Below are 19346 nucleotides of genomic sequence, written 5' to 3'. Positions count from 1 at the left end.
GTCAGGGGGAGAGCAGGGCTTGAGGTCAGGGGGAGAGCAGGGCTTGAGGTCAGGGGGGAGAGCAGGGCTTGAGGTCAGGGGGAGAGCAGGGCTTGAGGTCAGGGGGAGAGCAGGGCTTGAGGTCAGGGGGAGAGCAGGGCTTGAGGTCAGGGGGAGAGCAGGGCTTGAGGTCAGGGGGAGAGCAGGGCTTGAGGTCAGGGGGAGAGCAGGGCTTGAGGTCAGGGGGAGAGCAGGGCTTGAGGTCAGGGGGAGAGCAGGGCTTGAGGTCAGGGGGGAGAGCAGGGCTTGAGGTCAGGGGGAGAGCAGGGCTTGAGGTCAGGGGGAGAGCAGGGCTTGAGGTCAGGGGGAGAGCAGGGCTTGAGGTCAGGGGGAGAGCAGGGCTTGAGGTCAGGGGGAGAGCAGGGCTTGAGGTCAGGGGGAGAGCAGGGCTTGAGGTCAGGGGGAGAGCAGGGCTTGAGGTCAGGGGGAGAGCAGGGCTTGAGGTCAGGGGGAGAGCAGGGCTTGAGGTCAGGGGGAGAGCAGGGCTTGAGGTCAGGGGGAGAGCAGGGCTTGAGGTCAGGGGGAGAGCAGGGCTTGAGGTCAGGGGGAGAGCAGGGCTTGAGGTCAGGGGGAGAGCAGGGCTTGAGGTCAGGGGGAGAGCAGGGCTTGAGGTCAGGGGGAGAGCAGGGCTTGAGGTCAGGGGGAGAGCAGGGCTTGAGGTCAGGGGGAGAGCAGGGCTTGAGGTCAGGGGGAGAGCAGGGCTTGAGGTCAGGGGGAGAGCAGGGCTTGAGGTCAGGGGGAGAGCAGGGCTTGAGGTCAGGGGGAGAGCAGGGCTTGAGGTCAGGGGGAGAGCAGGGCTTGAGGTCAGGGGGAGAGCAGGGCTTGAGGTCAGGGGGAGAGCAGGGCTTGAGGTCAGGGGGAGAGCAGGGCTTGAGGTCAGGGGGAGAGCAGGGCTTGAGGTCAGGGGGAGAGCAGGGCTTGAGGTCAGGGGGAGAGCAGGGCTTGAGGTCAGGGGGAGAGCAGGGCTTGAGGTCAGGGGGAGAGCAGGGCTTGAGGTCAGGGGGAGAGCAGGGCTTGAGGTCAGGGGGAGAGCAGGGCTTGAGGTCAGGGGGAGAGCAGGGCTTGAGGTCAGGGGGAGAGCAGGGCTTGAGGTCAGGGGGAGAGCAGGGCTTGAGGTCAGGGGGAGAGCAGGGCTTGAGGTCAGGGGGAGAGCAGGGCTTGAGGTCAGGGGGAGAGCAGGGCTTGAGGTCAGGGGGAGAGCAGGGCTTGAGGTCAGGGGGAGAGCAGGGCTTGAGGTCAGGGGGAGAGCAGGGCTTGAGGTCAGGGGGAGAGCAGGGCTTGAGGTCAGGGGGAGAGCAGGGCTTGAGGTCAGGGGGAGAGCAGGGCTTGAGGTCAGGGGGAGAGCAGGGCTTGAGGTCAGGGGGAGAGCAGGGCTTGAGGTCAGGGGGAGAGCAGGGCTTGAGGTCAGGGGGAGAGCAGGGCTTGAGGTCAGGGGGAGAGCAGGGCTTGAGGTCAGGGGGAGAGCAGGGCTTGAGGTCAGGGGGAGAGCAGGGCTTGAGGTCAGGGGAGAGCAGGGCTTGAGGTCAGGGGGAGAGCAGGGCTTGAGGTCAGGGGGAGAGCAGGGCTTGAGGTCAGGGGGAGAGCAGGGCTTGAGGTCAGGGGGAGAGCAGGGCTTGAGGTCAGGGGGAGAGCAGGGCTTGAGGTCAGGGGGAGAGCAGGGCTTGAGGTCAGGGGGAGAGCAGGGCTTGAGGTCAGGGGGGAGAGCAGGGCTTGAGGTCAGGGGGAGAGCAGGGCTTGAGGTCAGGGGGAGAGCAGGGCTTGAGGTCAGGGGGAGAGCAGGGCTTGAGGTCAGGGGGAGAGCAGGGCTTGAGGTCAGGGGGAGAGCAGGGCTTGAGGTCAGGGGGAGAGCAGGGCTTGAGGTCAGGGGGAGAGCAGGCTTGAGGTCAGGGGGAGAGCAGGGCTTGAGGTCAGGGGGAGAGCAGGGCTTGAGGTCAGGGGGAGAGCAGGGCTTGAGGTCAGGGGGAGAGCAGGGCTTGAGGTCAGGGGGAGAGCAGGGCTTGAGGTCAGGGGGAGAGCAGGGCTTGAGGTCAGGGGGAGAGCAGGGCTTGAGGTCAGGGGGAGAGCAGGGCTTGAGGTCAGGGGGAGAGCAGGGCTTGAGGTCAGGGGGAGAGCAGGGCTTGAGGTCAGGGGGAGAGCAGGGCTTGAGGTCAGGGGGAGAGCAGGGCTTGAGGTCAGGGGGAGAGCAGGGCTTGAGGTCAGGGGGAGAGCAGGGCTTGAGGTCAGGGGGAGAGCAGGGCTTGAGGTCAGGGGGAGAGCAGGGCTTGAGGTCAGGGGGAGAGCAGGGCTTGAGGTCAGGGGGAGAGCAGGGGTCCAGGGAAGCTAAAGTTTACCTGACATTGAGGTAGGTGAGCGACTGTAGGTTGCCGATAGATGCTGGAATGGTCCGCACACAGTTGTGATAGAGGTTGAGAACCTCAAGCGAGATGAACTGGCAAACCTCATCTGGAACCTCCGAGAGTCTGTTCTTTGACAGATCTGCAGTGGGAAGGGGTACAATTATTGGAGCAGTCATTTTCTTCCAGATAATGTCACCAAACCACAGGCAACAACCGCTTCCCCAGGAGCCCCTCACCCGAGGAGCCCTACTCCTGATACCCAATCCCCCCCTCTCCGAGACATACTCTCTTGATGAGACAGATGCTTTGCCCGAGGCATTCTCTGAGAGAGTGTGATGGGACATGCAGAGGGAGCTTCAATCTCTGTCTCTTGCTGGGGACGGGACGGGGCCTGGGAGGAGCTTCACCACCAAGTGTGATTGCAGTGGTTTCGCTTCCTCCCAGAATGTCGCTGCGCGAAAACCTGCAATATTATGGGGAAGTTGTCTCAAGATTGATCAACTCTGAAACATTGCTGCTTTGAACACGACTCTCCTCATTGAGACAGCTTTGCCCACTACCTACACACTGCTGTGAAGAGGGTCACACGTCTCATTAAGCCTTTGCCATCGGATCAGGGCTGTAAGGTCAACTAAGTGGACATTGGCAGATTACCCACATGAACAAGGTCAGGGAGTGCAGTCAGAGGGTACACAACTCATTTTCACATTCCAGAGAAGGCAGTCTCAGTTCTCCCTCTCTCTCGTGCTCTGGGCATTGATACATTGACATAGAGCTGCCTTTGTTTCTGAGTAAACACAATGATTCCTTTTGATGTTGGAACCACTTGCAGACCCACGCTGAACCAATTGGCTCTGCTCTAACCTGCATTGCGACCATCCCAGCCCTTTCCCCCAGCTTGGGAGATCCCTGCCACCTCACAACCAACCAAGGTCTTTTGCCAGATATGGCAGCCATCTCTGCTGAGCAAGATCCCAGTCACAAACACCAGCTCATCCATCCCACCCCCGCCGACCGCGCAGCTCCCCGCCACCCCCGCCGACCGCGCAGCTCCCCGCCACCCCCCGCCGACCGCGCAGCTCCCCCGCCACCCCCGCCGACCCGCGCAGCTCCCCGCCACCCCCCGCCGACCGCGCAGCTCCCCGCCACCCCCCGCCGACCGCGCAGCTCCCCGCCACCCCCGCCGACCGCGCAGCTCCCCGCCACCCCCGCCGACCGCGCAGCTCCCCGCCACCCCCGCCGACCGCGCAGCTCCCCGCCACCCCCGCCGACCGCGCAGCTCCCCGCCACCCCCGCCGACCGCGCAGCTCCCCGCCACCCCCCGCCGACCGCGCAGCTCCCCGCCACCCCCCGCCGACCGCGCAGCTCCCCGCCACCCCCGCCGACCGCGCAGCTCCCCGCCACCCCCCGCCGACCGCGCAGCTCCCCGCCACCCCCGCCGACCGCGCAGCTCCCCGCCACCCCCGCCGACCGCGCAGCTCCCCGCCGACCCCGCAGCTCCCCGCCACCCCCCGCCGACCGCGCAGCTCCCCGCCACCCCCCGCCGACCGCGCAGCTCCCCGCCACCCCCGCCGACCGCGCAGCTCCCCGCCACCCCCGCCGACCGCGCAGCTCCCCGCCACCCCCGCCGACCGCGCAGCTCCCCGCCACCCCCCGCCGACCGCGCAGCTCCCCGCCACCCCCGCCGACCGCGCAGCTCCCCGCCACCCCCGCCGACCGCGCAGCTCCCCGCCACCCCCGCCGACCGCGCAGCTCCCCGCCACCCCCCGCCGACCGCGCAGCTCCCCCGCCACCCCCGCCGACCGCAGCAGCTCCCCGCCACCCCCGCCGACCGCGCAGCTCCCCGCCACCCCCCGCCGACCGCGCAGCTCCCCGCCACCCCCGCCGACCGCGCAGCTCCCCGCCACCCCCGCCGACCGCGCAGCTCCCCCGCCACCCCCGCCGACCGCGCAGCTCCCCGCCACCCCCCGCCGACCGCGCAGCTCCCCGCCACCCCCCGCCGACAGCGCAGCACCCCCTCCCCGTCACCCCCAGCGACAGCACAGCTCCCCCCCACCACCAACAGCACAGCTCTCCCTCCCCGTCACCCCCCATCCCCAACCACACTCCCACCCCGTCATCCCCAGCGACAGCGCTCCCTTCCCACCCCAACTGACAGCACAGCACTCCTTCCACACTAAGCCCCCATCAGATCAGACTCCTGCTGGAACCAGTTCCTGACAAAGGAGCGGATTATTCTGCTTTGACAACAGCCGCTCCTTGGTTCGCATTGTTCCATTGTGATTCATCTTGGCAGACAGGTGGGAGAGCTGGTCTTAAATCAGCGCAGAACTCAAGACAGCTTTTCCACATGGAAAATCAGGTGTCGCGTACTTCATTGGGTTTTTGAAGAAGAGACCAGGACAGGACAGTTGGTGTGGTCTACAAACTTTGGCAAGTCCTTTGACAAGGTCCCATGTGGGATGCTCACCCATAAGGTCAGAAACACGAGATCCAGGGGGTTCTTCCCATTGTTACAGTGGTTCAATGGTAGGAGTCAGTGAGATGTTCCTGCAGCTGGCACAAAACCAACATTGGTGGTGTGGTACATGGGAAGAGACTGAGGCTATGGCACAATGGCAATGAATTGGGTAAGTGGACCAATAAGTGGAATTTAATTCAGACAAGTGAAAAGTTGAGCATTTAGGGAAGTTAAACCAAGGTAGGACTTGCAATGCAAATGGTAGAGGCCCTGGAGGGCTGTGGAACAGAGACCTTGAGACAGTTACTCAGTTCCCCAAATGTTGCCATCAGTTAGACAGGGTAGTGAAAAAAAAACAGATCATTTGCCTTCATTGAATCACAGAATATTTCAGTACAGAAACAGGCCCCTCAGCCCTTCTAGTCTGTGCTGAACAAATATTCTGCCCTGGTCATATCCATTCCTTCCCATACGATTTCAATTCAGCTGGCAGCTCATTCCACACGTCCACTACTTTCTGCCTGACATTTCCCCCAAATGTTCCACCAAAACTCTCCCCCCATTCACTCTTAACCAATATCTTCTAATTTGTATCTAATCTAACCTCAGTCGAAAGAGCCTACTTGCATTTACTCTGTCTATACCCCTTATAATTTTGTAGGCCTCTAGCAAATCTCCCCTCATCCTTCTACGGTCCAGGGAATAAAGTCCTAACCTTTCCCTACAACTCAGTTCCTCAAATCCTGACAACCACCTAGTAAATCTCTCAATTTTACTCATCTTTCCTGTAGTTCAGTGCACACTCTCCACCCCCCCCCCCCCCAAACACACCCCACCCCCCCCCACCCCCCACCCCACTCCCCACTGCACACTGCACACAAAACTCCAAATTTGGCCTCACCAACATCTTAGAAAACTTTACCATAACATCCCAACATCTGAAAGTCTGGCAAATTTCTACAGATGTGTGGTGGAAAGTGTGCAGATCGGCTACATCACATCCTGATACCAATACCCCCGAGCACAAAACCCGGTAAAAGGTAGTGGACACAGCCCAGGGCATCACAGGCAAACCACCCCCCTCCCCCACCATCAAGAACACCAACAGGGAACCCCTGCCATCGGAGAGCGGCAGCAATCATCAAAGATCCCCACCACACACTCTGTTCTCACTGCTACCATCAGGAAAGAGGTACTGGTGCCACAAGTCTCGCACCATCAGGTTCAGGAACAGCTGCTACCCCCTCCACCATCAGACTCAATAGCAGTATCAGAAACTCGTTTAAGGTCTCTTACTTTTGCATTTTACTGATTTTTTTTTCCTCTCTGTATTGCAGTTTGTTTACATTTCTTTATTTGTTTTAAATGTGGACGTTGTACAAAGATTTTTTGCACGGCCTAAAGTGGGAATTCTGCGGCGTCTGCAGGAAAAGGAATCTCAGGGTTGTATGTGATATCTTGCAAGTACTCTGACAAATAATCTGAAATTTCTGCTCAATACTTGGATTTATCAGAATTTGTCATGAACAAGTCATGAAATTCAGTGTTTGTGGCAACATCATAGTACAAAACATTCATATTATAACCATCTTAAAACATTACTATAAAAATAAATTTGCACAAAAAGTAAGGCAGTGTCTTTGGTTCATTGATTATTCAGGAATCTGATGGCAGCAGGGAAGAAGCCGTCCTTGTGCCGTTGAGTGCTCACCTTTAGGCTCCTGTACCTTTTTCCCCAATGATAGCAGAGTGAAGAGGGCATGGCCTGGGTGATGGGGGTCCTTGAGGATAGAGGCTGCTTTATTAATACACTGTCTCATGCAGATATCATTGATGGAGTGGTCTGGTGCCCATGATGTCGCAGTCCAAGTTAACAACCATCTGGACTTTATTCTGCCCCGAGAGTTGGCACCTCCATACCGGACAGTGATGCAATCAATCAGAATTCCTTCCACCTGTAGAGGTTTGCAATAGTCTTCAGTGACATATCGAATCTCCTCAGACACCTCAAAGTACAGCCGCTGGCGAGACTTCTTTGTGATTGCATCAACATGGATGCTCCAGGACAGATCCTTGGAGATGTTGACACTCAAAATTTAAAGATCTTGGCCCTCTCTAATACTGTTCCCCCGACCCCGTCCTGAAGTCCACAATCACCTCCTTGCTTTTGCTGACGTTGAGCGCAAGGTTGTTGTCGTGGCACCATTCAACAAGCTGATCCATCTCCCTCCTGCACACCTCTTCATTGCAGTCAGTGATTCTGCCGGCAACTGCAGTGTTGACGGCAGACTTGTAGATGGCACTGGAATTGAGCCTGGCCACAGTCATGGATGAACAACAAGTAAGGCAATGGCAACTATGAAGGCAAATGTGCCAAAAGCTCATCAATAAATTATTATTGTCCATTTTTATTTCAATTAATTATGTTATTGTGGCTGTTTAAACATTTATGTTGGGTTTTTTTTTTAAATCAAAATACCTGTTCAGCTTCAGTAAGCAAGAATTTCAGTGCTGATGTACACTTGTGCAATAAACTCATTTTTAAGTACAGACAGGGGACACAAGCGGTAAAGACTTTGGAGAGACCACTACCAAAATATTGCGTGTAGTTCTGATCACGATATTGCAAAAGAACAAACAAGCTGAGAACTCACAGGGACACTGTCAAGACCAGAGGGGTCAAGCAGCAAGGAGAGGCTGGATACACCTGGACTGTTACTCCTGGAGTGCAGGAGGCAGAGATTTATAGAATCATGGCCTATAAAGTGAATAGCTACACTCACTCACCCGGGGAAGAGAAGAGTCGGACCAGAGAGAAAAATCTCAGTGGGGGAAAAGATCTCCAACCAAAAGGAGGTGGGAGTGTGGAACAAGCTGCCAGAGCAAGTGGAAGGGGCGGGGATAATAACATTTGGACAGGTCTGTGGATGAGAAATGTTCAGAGGGACATGGGCTAAATGCAGGCAACAGGACCAACGCCAAAGGGTCGTTAACGCAGCCTATGACTTCACTCCATCGAGGACATCTACAAGAAGTGGTGCCTTCAGAAAACAGCCTCTATCCTTGAGGACCCCCATCTCCCAGACCACAACCTCTTCATTCTGCTACCATCAGGAAAAAGGTACAGGAACCTGAAGACGAGCACTCAGCAGCACAAGGACGGCTTCTTCCCCGCTGCCCTCAGATTCCTGAATGATCAATGAACCAAGGCACTGCCTCACTCTTTTTGTGCACTATTTTTATTTATTTTTGTAAGTTGATTTATAAGAATGTTTTCTATATGATGCTGCCACAAAACAACAAATTGCATGACAATAAATTCTGATTCTGAGGTCAGAGACACCCCAGCTCGACAAACTCAGCCCGTGAGGTACCAGTAAAGTTGGTTGGGAGCATCCACATGTCCAGGCTCCAAGACCACAGAAGAGTCACAGTTCAAAAATACACCAACAGCTGCTGCTGCCTGTGTTGTTGAGGGGCCGGGAATTCACAGGCAAAGCTCCCCATCTCCGTGTTCCCACTGTGTGGCTGCAGCCCAACATCATGGAGAAGTGGAGGGATGGAGAACCTCCCGCGGGGTCCAGAGTTGGGGAGGGTGGGGGGGGTCACACATCTCGCCAGGGGTCCTGTGTCAGGGGGTGAACACCTGCCACCAAGCACCCACGTCAGGGAGGGGAAAACACCTCCCTCAGGGGTTCCGCGTTGGGGGGGGTGAGGACAGTCACACCTTCCAATGTTGTCTCGTATCAGGGAGAAGCGATACTTCCCACAGGAGTCCCGTGTCCGGGAGAAGTCACATCTCCTACCAAGATGCTGTGTCAGGGAGAGGGACATATTTTCCCTGTCTGAAGCAGTGACCACCCCTTCTCCGGGCGGAGATAACATTCATGGGGACATTTCTATTCCTTTCGGTGAAGGTAGACCAGTGGGATCCACCTTCCCCGCAGGGTGAGATAGCACCAGTGGGACACTCCCCAGGGGAGAGATAACACTAGTGGGGAAACTGCCCCCCCCCACCCACAGAAAGCAACATCAGTGGGACTTCTGGTGGGGGAAGAGAAGGGGAATAACACCTTGTGGACGGGAATGGGACGTGGCAGAGTTGCACTGATCCCTCAGACCCATCAAGGAAATGACAATTACATGTACAAGCAGCTCATTTCCTGAACTATCCCAAAATGCCACTGAATTGCTTCCTCTACCATCTCCTCCCATTGTTCTACTGGTGACAGCAGTCAGGAAATTCTCCCCTCCCTCTCCCCACGCATCTAGATGTTTTCTTTCTTTTCTATTGGGTTATGGGGGGGGGGGGGAAAAAAGAGTGTGGGAGGGAGAAATTTATGCACGGGTTTTTCATGCATATGTGAAATTAAATAAAATTTTCCAAAAAAAAAACATTTCAGGCCTGAGCCCTGCCCCAAGGTGCAGTCACAGTCTCTGCAGAATTCTGTGTTTCACTGACAGACAGCACCAGATTCGAACCAAGGTCACCAGCAATGTCATCGCATCACCCTAACCACTGTGCCATCTATGCAGATTGAGCCTGGGCTTTGGAATTTCTCCCCACCCACCCAATCTGTTTGAGTTTGCATGACATTGGAAATCCCGGCAAATTTCTACAGTGTGTGGTGGAAAGCATGCTGACCGGCTACATCACAGTCTGAACGTAAAGAACTGCAAAAGGGAGAGGTCACAGCCCAGATCATCACCTTCCCCGGAACACTGCCGTGGGAGAGCAGCAGCGATCATAAAGGACCCCACACCACCCAGCACATGCTCTGTTCTCGCTGCTGCCATCAGGAAAGAGGTGTCGGTGGTGCCAAAAGGCTCACACCCACCAGGTTCAGGAACAGCTGCTACCCCTCCACCATCAGACTCAACAACAAACTCAACTAGGAACTCATTTAAGTATTCTTACTTTTGTACTTTATTGATTTTTCACCACCCCTCTCCCCACCCCCCACATAGCATGGAACCATAGAACCCTATAGTGCAAAAAACAGGCCATTCAGCCCTTCTAGTCTGTGCTGGCCATTATTCCACTAGTCCCATTGACCTGCTCCCATTCCATAACCCTCCAAGTGGAAAAAGCCTCCTTGCATCCACTGTCTCTACCCCTCAATCATGTAAACCATCAAATCGCCCCTCATTCTCCTTCGCTCCAATACAGTCCTAACCCGTTTATTCATTCCCTGTAAATCAACTCCTGAAGACCTGGCAACATCCTAATAAATCTCTGCACTCTTTCAATCTTATTGATATCCTTCTTGTAGTCAGGCAACCAGAATTACATACAATATTCCAAATTTGGCCTCACCAATGCCTTAAACCACCTCATCATAACATCCCAACCCCTATACTCAGTACTGTGATTTATAAAGGCTAAGATGCCAAAGCTTACTTTCCAACCCTGTCCACATGCGACACCACCTTCTGGGAACAATGTTTCTGTATTCCCAGATCTCTCTGCTCCTCCACATTTCTTCGTGCCCGACCATTTACTATGTCCTACCTTGGTTTGCTCTTCCAAAATGCAACACCTCACATTTCAACCCATCTACACTGTAGAAACCCCTCATACACAACCACAACCCCCTTTGTCAGCCAGTTCGTCTTTGGAATTTCACTTGAATGCATTCCCAGACTCCTCCAGCGCTCCCTGCTCAAGCCCACACTCCCCTGCCCTCTCTCTGTGGGATACACATTTCAGACCCCCAAATCTGGCCACAATGCTCTTGGCACAATCGATGTGAGAGCTGCCCTTGGGGGGGAAGTGAGACGGGGGATCCTCGAGGGGGCATTTTTTTCTCCCATTTCTTCCTGCTTGTTAAGTGAGGAATTCTCCTGGGATGTGTGGGCACAGGAGAAAAGGCTCTAGGCCTGGCTTCCAACTGTAACCCTAGCAACAGGCCTCCACAGGCAGCGAATCCTTTGTGGCACACACAGATAATATTTACACTAGTAAATTAATCCTGCTTGCTTTGTTACTGAAAAGCCACAGCAGTTACCAAGGCAGCTTGCAAGCCTTTATTTGTTTCCTTGGCCGAGGGCTGGGCAGGCTGGAGGCAGGATGCCGTGGTAACAAGACGCCATGATAAAAGGGCAATGGCTTTGGAATGAGATCGCACTGGCGTGGGGGGGGTGCGGGGGAGTGGTTATTGAAGTGACTTGTGGATCAGGAAACCGCCCAGAACCTGAGGGTATGAATGACATCATCAGCTTTGTGTGGCCACGCACAATCACCCACATAGGCATACACCCCTCACCCGTCACTTGGCAGAGGTGAACAGAGGGCCATGGAACTGCGAAGAACCCATCCAGAAAGCAAGAACTTTTAAATTTAGACATACAAATTTAATTTTTTTTTAATTTAGAAAAGTAGCCCCATCGCCCCACAAGCCCATGCTGCCCATTTACACCCAATTAACCTACAGCCCTCCAAAAGGAACAACATTTCGAACAGTGGGTGGAAACTGGAGCCCCCAGAGGAAACCCACACAGAAATGTGATGTGATGTGAGCTCCAGCATGCAGGGTGAATCGGACAGGGAAGGAAAATGAAGCGTTTGGTTTGGCATTGACATTCAGGAGTGCAGAAAGTCTGGGAGCAGAAGCTTGCTCAGGAAGGTCCCCTCTCCTCGAGTGCCAATGCCACCCTTGCCCAGGGACAGCAAGTCTGTTCACGAGTTACCCTCTGCCCCACTTCCTGTCAATGGCTCAGGATGACCACAGTGCTGGGGGACTACCTGACAGACCCTTGAACAGAAATTATGGGATGCTAGGCTTCAGTAGTCGGAGGTGGTGGGGAAGTTCAAGAGTCAAGATGTAATGTTGAAATTCAACAAATTGTTGAGACCTCACATTCAAGTCTCCGGTGTGTCAACACTTGGAATATTGTGTTCAGTTCTGGTCACCTCATTACAGGAAGGATGTGGAAGCTAATGGAGAGGGTGCAGAGATTTGCCTGGATTGGAACACATGCTGTGAGGCAAGGTTAACAAAACTTGGGCTTTTCCCTTTAGAGAAAAGGTGGTTTAATCGAGGTCTACAAGATGCTGAGAGGCATAGATAAGGTGGAGAGACAGTGCCTTAATCCCAGAGCGGGAATAGCAAACACCAGAGGACATACAAAGTGAAGGGAGGGAAATTTAGGGGTGACATCAGGGGTAAGTGTTCACCCTCCTCCCCCAAGAGTTATGGGTGGCTAGGGGTGGCAGTGGAGGCTGGAACATTAGGAGCATTTAGAGACACAGGTCCATGGATGAAAGAAAAATAGAGGGTTACAGGGTAGGGAGGGTTTCATTTTTTTTTTGGGCAGGAATAGGTAAGTTGGCACAATATCGAGGGCCAAAGGGCCTGTACTGTGCTGAGATGTTCAATATTCTGTTCTAAACAGGAAGCAAGATAATGCAACTCGCGGTCTTAGCCACAAGCAGGAAGTACTGTCTCTGCCCTGGCACCTCCTCCCTAGTCCCCTCTGAGGAGGTGGAGCACCTCCCCACTCCAAACTCCCTTCACCCTCTCCACTTGGCACAAAACCAACCCCGCCATGCACCAGGATTGGGCTCCCTGCACTCACCCTGTTCTGGGGCAGGTTGGCCACATGCACTCCCCTCCATCCCCATCCCGCCCAACCACCCCCCCGCCAAAGGAAGGATACCCTGGGGCTTCAGCATGCCAGAAACAGTGGGCCTCCCTTACTGGGGTCAGTCTGCTCTCCGATCAGGTGGAAGACTGGGTGCCTGAATCAAAAGCCTTGACAATCACATAATTGGGGAAGGGGGGGGGGGGGGGGGGGAAGAGAAGAGACCATTCAGTCCAGCTCACCTTACTCTCCCACCCACTTCCCACCACACTCTCTTTCCGCACTCCAGCAATCTCCGCCTGATGGCGTGCAACAGTGAGCAGTGTTCAACCCCACACGTGTGTGCAAACTGTGGCTTGATCTCAGCATTCAAACCTTCCACAGCTGCTTCACATAGGATGTGGTTTCTTTGGAGCTCAGACTTCCTGCACCTGACAAAGGAGACCAAAACCCTGTGGGCAGGGCAGCTCGGGTAGGGTGGTGGAGGGTGTAGGTGGTGTTAGAGCAGAAAGTAGTGGGGAGCAGGACTCGTGGTTGAATCTGCCCCCCCCCCAACTCGTGGTTACTGGGCAGTGCCAGGGAGCAGGAACCCTGGCTCATTCCCCCTCTCTAACCCCAGGATCACTGGGCAGTTACAAAGAATAGAACCTTGGCTGATCCCGTAAGCACAAGGTTACTATGCAGTGGTGGGCAGCAGGGACCCTGGCAGAGTCTCTTTCCCTCATCCTGGGGTCACTGGGAACAGCAACCCTGTTGATTCCCCCTCCCCATCTCTAACCCTGAGGTCACTGGACAATGACTGGGAGCAGGGGCCCTGGCTGATCCTTCCTCCCACTTTCTAACCCGGGAGTGACAGCAGCGGTGAGAAGCAATAACACAAACCGATTCCCTCTCCCTCTAACCCCAGTGTCACGAGGCAGTGATGGGGAGCAGAAACACTGGCTGAATAACCCTCTTGCTAACCCTGGAGTCACTAGGCAGTGGTGGGGGGCAAGAATTTATTCTAACACTGGAGAATTTCCAGATTTAACACCCAAGGGACATGACTGCTTCATGTTTCCAAGCAACAACAAGATTTCCTCGGTGCGTCCTTGAAAGTGCTCCCGATCTCAAGGCAATTGCAGATAAAACCCCGATCTTTGATCCCAATACGCTCTTTCACTCTACCACTTCACACTCAATCCTCAGCTCAAGAACACAGCCCCAAATCAAAACTCTTTCAATTCTTGTTCCAACACAAATGGGAACATTTTAAGTTTTATGTTAACATTCTCCCTCCACTACTTCTGAATCTAGAAATGAAATCAGTGACATGGCTCATGGTGCAGAGTGGGCTCCCATTACTCATGCCCAGCCAGTGGGGGGTGGGGGCGGGGCGGTGCCAATGACCACAAGGAGCTTCTCTGTAGCAACATCAGCAAAGTAAATGAAAGAGAACAAACTTAAAACTGGCCCCTCTGTCACAGAGACACCATGTTCTGGAATCACTACCCTGTTCCTCCCAATGACAGTTCATAGTCCCTCATGACTTAGCCTGGCGTGTGGGAGCACAAACTCTGTCAGAGAAAGCCCCCCTCTCAGAGAGGGAGAGCACGAACAAGATAAATCCGGTTTAAAAAAAAAATTTAAATTTAGACACATAGCATGGAAACAGGAACTTCCAGCCTACGAGCCTGTGCCACCCAATTACACCAATTAACCTGCAACCCTGGTACATTTGAAGGGCAGGAGGAAACCAGAGCTCCTGGAGGGAAGCCCACGCAGCCACAGGGAAAGCATACAAACTCCTCACGGACAGCAGCTGATTCTAACCCAGGTCGCTGGCGCTGTAAAAGTATTGAAGATTAACAGCTGGAATTTAGTTTGAAAAATCCAAAACAAAGCTCTGATCTCAGCAAGTGAAGACAAAATTGTGGAATGTATTCAAACACCAGGCACATCCCATTTAGGAATGTACAAGTTGGCTGGGCAGATGCAGGTCTCTCAAGGCACAGGCGGAGGAGCCAGGCAGCCTAGCAGACCGGAGATGAACCACACAAGACATCCCCACCAGCAAAGCCCACATCCCCTGGATAATTGGTCTAAACTACTGGGTGCAAAAGATCAAAGTGTAATGAAAATGTCAAACCATCACTTAGTCTGAACGCTCATCCTCAGAGAACAGGGTGTGCTCTTCGAACAAGGGTTGGGTCAGAATTCCAGTCAGCAGAGATTTGATAGAGGTAAACAAAATCATGTGGGGTGCGTGTGGCTTCCGTTGGTCATGGTCGACCATGGGTATGGTCGACCATGGGTAGGGTGCCTCTGGTGGTAGCTGGAGTGGTCTATCTAGGACCCAAGCCAGGGAAGAGTCAATATGGAGCCCATGCAGTGGGTCACCCTTCTCTCCATGCTAATGGAAGGTCCAAAGGAACAACAAAAGTCAATAAAGTTTGATGCCAGCAACATCGCAGGAGTTGCCACATTCCAGGGCTGAGTACAGGCAGTCAGCCACCTTCGGGATTCCAACTCCAGACTTTTCCCCTTGGGGTTTATTTCCTGTGAGCAGGTAGAGCCACAAGGCAGTGGGGGCTTGAAATCGGAGTTTTCTCTCTCCTAGATGAGTTACCATCAGTGGTTAACCAGCCCCATCTGCCCGGAGCAATTGGTTTCAAAGTGCCAGTGCCCCGCCTTTGCCCCTTCTCCTGTCAGAACTGCTCCACTGAGTACAAGAACTATTCCATACTTGAAGGCCAGGAGGGGCATAGACAGAATAAATGCAAGTAGCCTTTCCATTGAGGTTAGGCTAGTTATAAACCAGAGGACATAGGTTAAGGGTGAAAGGGGAGGTTGAGGTGTCACATACAGAGCGGTGGGAGCGTGGAACAAGCTGCCAGGTGAAGTGGTGAATGCAGGCTCAATTTGAACATTTAAGAAAAGTTTGAACAGGAACATGGATGGGACAGCTATGGTCTGGGCACAGGAGAGTGGGACTAGTTTGGCACAGGGTAGAAGGACCTGTTTTCTCTACTGTAATGTTCTCTGGAGAGATGAACTAGTTATGATTCAAGACCATTTTGTCCTGGTTAAGGTCTCCAACCACAAGGTACAGGTGCTGCCAACAAGTGAACACCATCTCTACATCTACTGGTGACAGGCAGTTCCAGTGGCATTAATATGAGACACATCTTCAGTGAAACTCCCCTGGCCTTCAGAAGACAGAGAAAGTCCTTTTAGCCTCTCAAGCTTCTGCTGACATTCAACAGAACCAGCACCATTTCTGCAAACCAAATCCCTTAGATTCCTTTAACCTTTCCCCCCCCCCCCAGTCTCAGTTTCAAATGACAGTCTTCAAAGTCCTCAGGGGCAGATATTTCTAAAGGTTCACTGCCCCTGGATTCCCTCCAGAATGGCAGAGTCCTTGCCCTGGACTTGACCACCTGAGCCAGGGAACTGTCTGCCCTGCAGCACCCCAAAGCGGTTCTTATGCAGTCCGTCGTGTGGATGGCAGGAACAGCAGTTGTATCCCAGGGACCTTTCTCCAGCTCAGCAGGGCCCAGAGCATAGTGGAGAAGTGATGGCAGCAAGGCCTCGAGCACAGTCCTCCTACCCACCGAGCTCTGCCCCTTCACTCCCCCCTCAGCTGCGACCCCACAGCTATAACCCCCTCACTCCCCCAGCTCCACCCCCTCAGTGACGCCAGCTCTGCCCCCTAACCCCCCCCACCAGCAAGGTGCTCCAGCTCCGAAGTGCAGCAAACTTTCACATTGACCTCAAACCCCTTGAAACCTCAGAGAGAGACCCCTCACCCATTCACAGGAACCGGGCAAGGGAGATGGAAGAGGGAACAGAGCCAAGACAACGTTAAGCAACAGCAGTGAGGGGCAGGCCCGTGAACCAATTCACCATGGAATATCTCCACATGACAACGACAAACAGCAGTTGTGACACAGCTTTCCTGCTCCCACTATTTTACAGATGCATCACTGACATGACCAGATGTCTGGGCCAACAGCTTGGTGGATTACATTTCATGCCAGACCAAGGAACTTCCAGTGGTAGATGTATGGAGTGAGGCAGGCCAAGCTCTGAAGGAAGGGGACGGGGAGGCAAGGCCATGGAGAAATGTGAATGCAAGAACAGAATATTTAAGTGTAGGAATTGCTTCACCAGCAGACGATGCTGGTCATGAGGTAATGAACGGGTGGACGGTGGAAGTCAGTCAGGATCTGGCCATTGAACAAAATTACAACTGATCCACACATCCCACCCTCCCCCCCTTGATGCCTTGAATATTAGGACATGCATATCATTTTCCTAAACATACTCAAAAGACTGGGCCACTATCTTCAAGGGGAGAATTCCATTGGATCAGCATCTTTTAGGTAGAGATTTCTCTTCACAGGCTGGGACCCCAGCTCTGGGCTTCCTGGCCAACAGAACTGTTCTTTCTTCCCTCCCCCTCCTCCCCAAGTCTCATCCTGCCAGAATTTCATAGATGAACACAAGACCCTTTCGAACCCTCCAACGAGCGTGGGCCAAAACCCATCAGATCTTCCCTCGCTTGGTACTGCAACCCAGCCCAGGATCAGTCTGGGAGCTAACTCAGGGGCTGATCAAGGACCAGGGAGTCAAATGTTCAATCAGCGTCAATGGGGAGATAGGGAAGGGGTCAACCACCCAGATATAAATTTCAACCCCCCCCCCACCCGACTTTAGGGGACAAATTCTGTAACCCTAGCCCAAGTGGACTTCTCCCAGTCCAACCTGAGGAAACACAGGAGCAGAGCACAAACAGAATGCAAGAGCAAGTCAGCAGGTCAAACCAGGTCAGGGTGGCGATGCTATTCCAGTGCCAGCGACCCGTGTTGTCTGTAAGGAGTTTGTACATTCTCCGTGTCTGCGTGGGTTTCCTCCCAGCCTCCAAATGCACAGGGGGAGGGAAGGTTGCAGGTTAATTGGGTTTAATTGGACGGCATGGGCTCATGGGCCTGAAGGGCCTGTTATGCGTGCTGTATGTCTAAATTTTAAATTTAAAACAGTGTACTTTATATAGAAAATATAGATACATAACCGATGTTTCAGACTTGAGCCCTTCATCAGCAGGCTCGAGTGGTTACGCAAAGGTGTACATCGCTTTGCAAAGGTAGAGCATTCCTGAGAAACCGTTCGTAAACTGAAGATTCGTAAAACGAAGGCCCATTGTCTATTATTGGAGGCAATTTTCGTAAAAGCAAAAACTCAAAACTCATTATAATTTCTTCATTAAAACAAACATGGGTTTCTTCGTAAAAGCGAATTTTCGTAAAGTGGGGTTTACCTTTGCTACATAGTTTGACTTGCTGAATTTCTCCAGCATTGTTTTTACTTCAATCGCAGCAGGGTCGATAGACTTTCATATTTTACTCATCTCTTCTCAAGATAGAGGAGCAGAGAGGCCACTTGGTCCATCACATCTGCCTTACCATTCAGTAAGGAGCTGATCCATTGCCTCTCTCAATATACTCACCCTCTTCCCAGACCATCCGCTTTCCACTCCCTTCCCCCATCGTCATCCCCTACCACCTGTCCTCCTCCAGGGTTGTGCCTTCCTCTCCCTCTTGACTGTCCGTTTCCCCCTCCTTACCCCAGGGTCATCCCCTCTCCACTCCCTCCCCCAGGGTTGTGCCCTCCCCCTGACTGTCAGCTTATCCTTCCCACTATCCCTCAAGGTCATATCCTCTTCCCTGACCATCCACTCTCCACACCAACCCCAGCATCATTTCCTCCATCCTGACCACCTGTTCTCCCCTCCTCCCCCATCCTGCAGGGTCATCCCCACTCCCCCCTAATGGTTCACAAGCTTCCCTCCCTCATGGTCACACCCTCTTCCCTGTTCATCCACCCCCCACTTCCCAACCATCACACTCCCTCTCCAACTACCTCAGGTCATGCCCTCTACTGGACTATCCACTTCCATCTCCTTCCCTCACCCTACGTTGGTCCCCTCTTACCCCTGGCTTACCCCCACACTCTCTACCCCCTCCCACTCAGCTCATGCCATCTGCCAGTCTCTATCTTCACTCCCTCCCTCCCCTCAACCACAAGGATATTCCTCACCTCCCCAGGGTCACTCCCCTTACCCTCATTCCCTTCAACCCCACATTGGGGAGTATGGCCCATGGTCACTCCCCACCCTCCCCCTCGACCCCAGGGCTATGCCCTCCCTCAACCCCAGGGTCACACCTCAACCCTGTTCCCTCCCTTTTGATCCCAGGGTTACTTCCACCCTCACGCCCTCTTGGCTCTAGGGTCACTCCTCACTGACCCAGGGCCACCCCCTCCCCTTCAACCCCAGGGGTGCGTCCTCCACCCTCCCCCCCAGGGTCGTGCCCCTCCCCCCTCCACCCCAGGGTCGTGCCCCCCACCCTGACCCCTCTCGACCCCAGGGCCGTGCCCCCCACTCTGCCCCCTCCCCATCGACCCCAGGGACGTGCGACGTTCCCCCTCCCCCGGGCCCACTCACCCGCTCGGGTCACGTCGGACAGGTCATGGTTGCCGGCAGCCCGGGGAAAGTCCCGCAGCTTCCTGTTGCTCAGGTTCAGGATGCCGGTGGCCGCTGCCTCGTCCAGCGCCTTCTCCACGCTGCGGCTCAGGTTAGCCCCGCTGCCGTCGGTAGTCGGCGGGGGCGCCAGCAGCGGTGGATCCTCGTCGCCCAGCGCCATCCCCGGGACACAACTCTCTCCACGGAGACGCACTCCAATTCCCCGTAGTCTTCGCCGCCAGCCGTGACTGGCATCCACCTCCGCCAATCACCGCAGCCCACTCTCGCACACTCGCCCAATCACAGCCTGCACGCTCCGCGAAGGCGGAACAAGTGGGTTGGCCAATGGAAAAGCTCGCCTAAAACAGTCAGGTGCGACCGCATCGTCTCCGAGCAATGATTGACAGGGATTTCGACCAGAAAG

General features: G+C 54.4%; 1 protein-coding gene across 1 annotated transcript in view; it reads right to left on the bottom strand.

Annotated features, from left to right (window-relative positions):
- The window catches only part of LOC138753043 (DISP complex protein LRCH3-like), a 32573-nt gene extending 13227 nt beyond the window's left edge, over positions 1-19346 (bottom strand). The window contains exons 1-2 of the mRNA XM_069915635.1: positions 18905-19346; positions 2370-2514 (exon numbers count right to left, since the gene is read on the bottom strand). Coding sequence (XP_069771736.1) covers positions 2370-2514; positions 18905-19103 — 344 coding nt within the window. The 5' untranslated portion in view covers positions 19104-19346. The remainder of the gene's footprint in view (positions 1-2369; positions 2515-18904) is intronic.

The sequence above is a fragment of the Narcine bancroftii genome, chromosome 2, assembly GCF_036971445.1.
Source record: "Narcine bancroftii isolate sNarBan1 chromosome 2, sNarBan1.hap1, whole genome shotgun sequence".
Taxonomy (NCBI): Eukaryota; Metazoa; Chordata; class Chondrichthyes; order Torpediniformes; family Narcinidae; genus Narcine; species Narcine bancroftii.
This window is presented reverse-complemented; position numbering and strand designations above follow the sequence as displayed.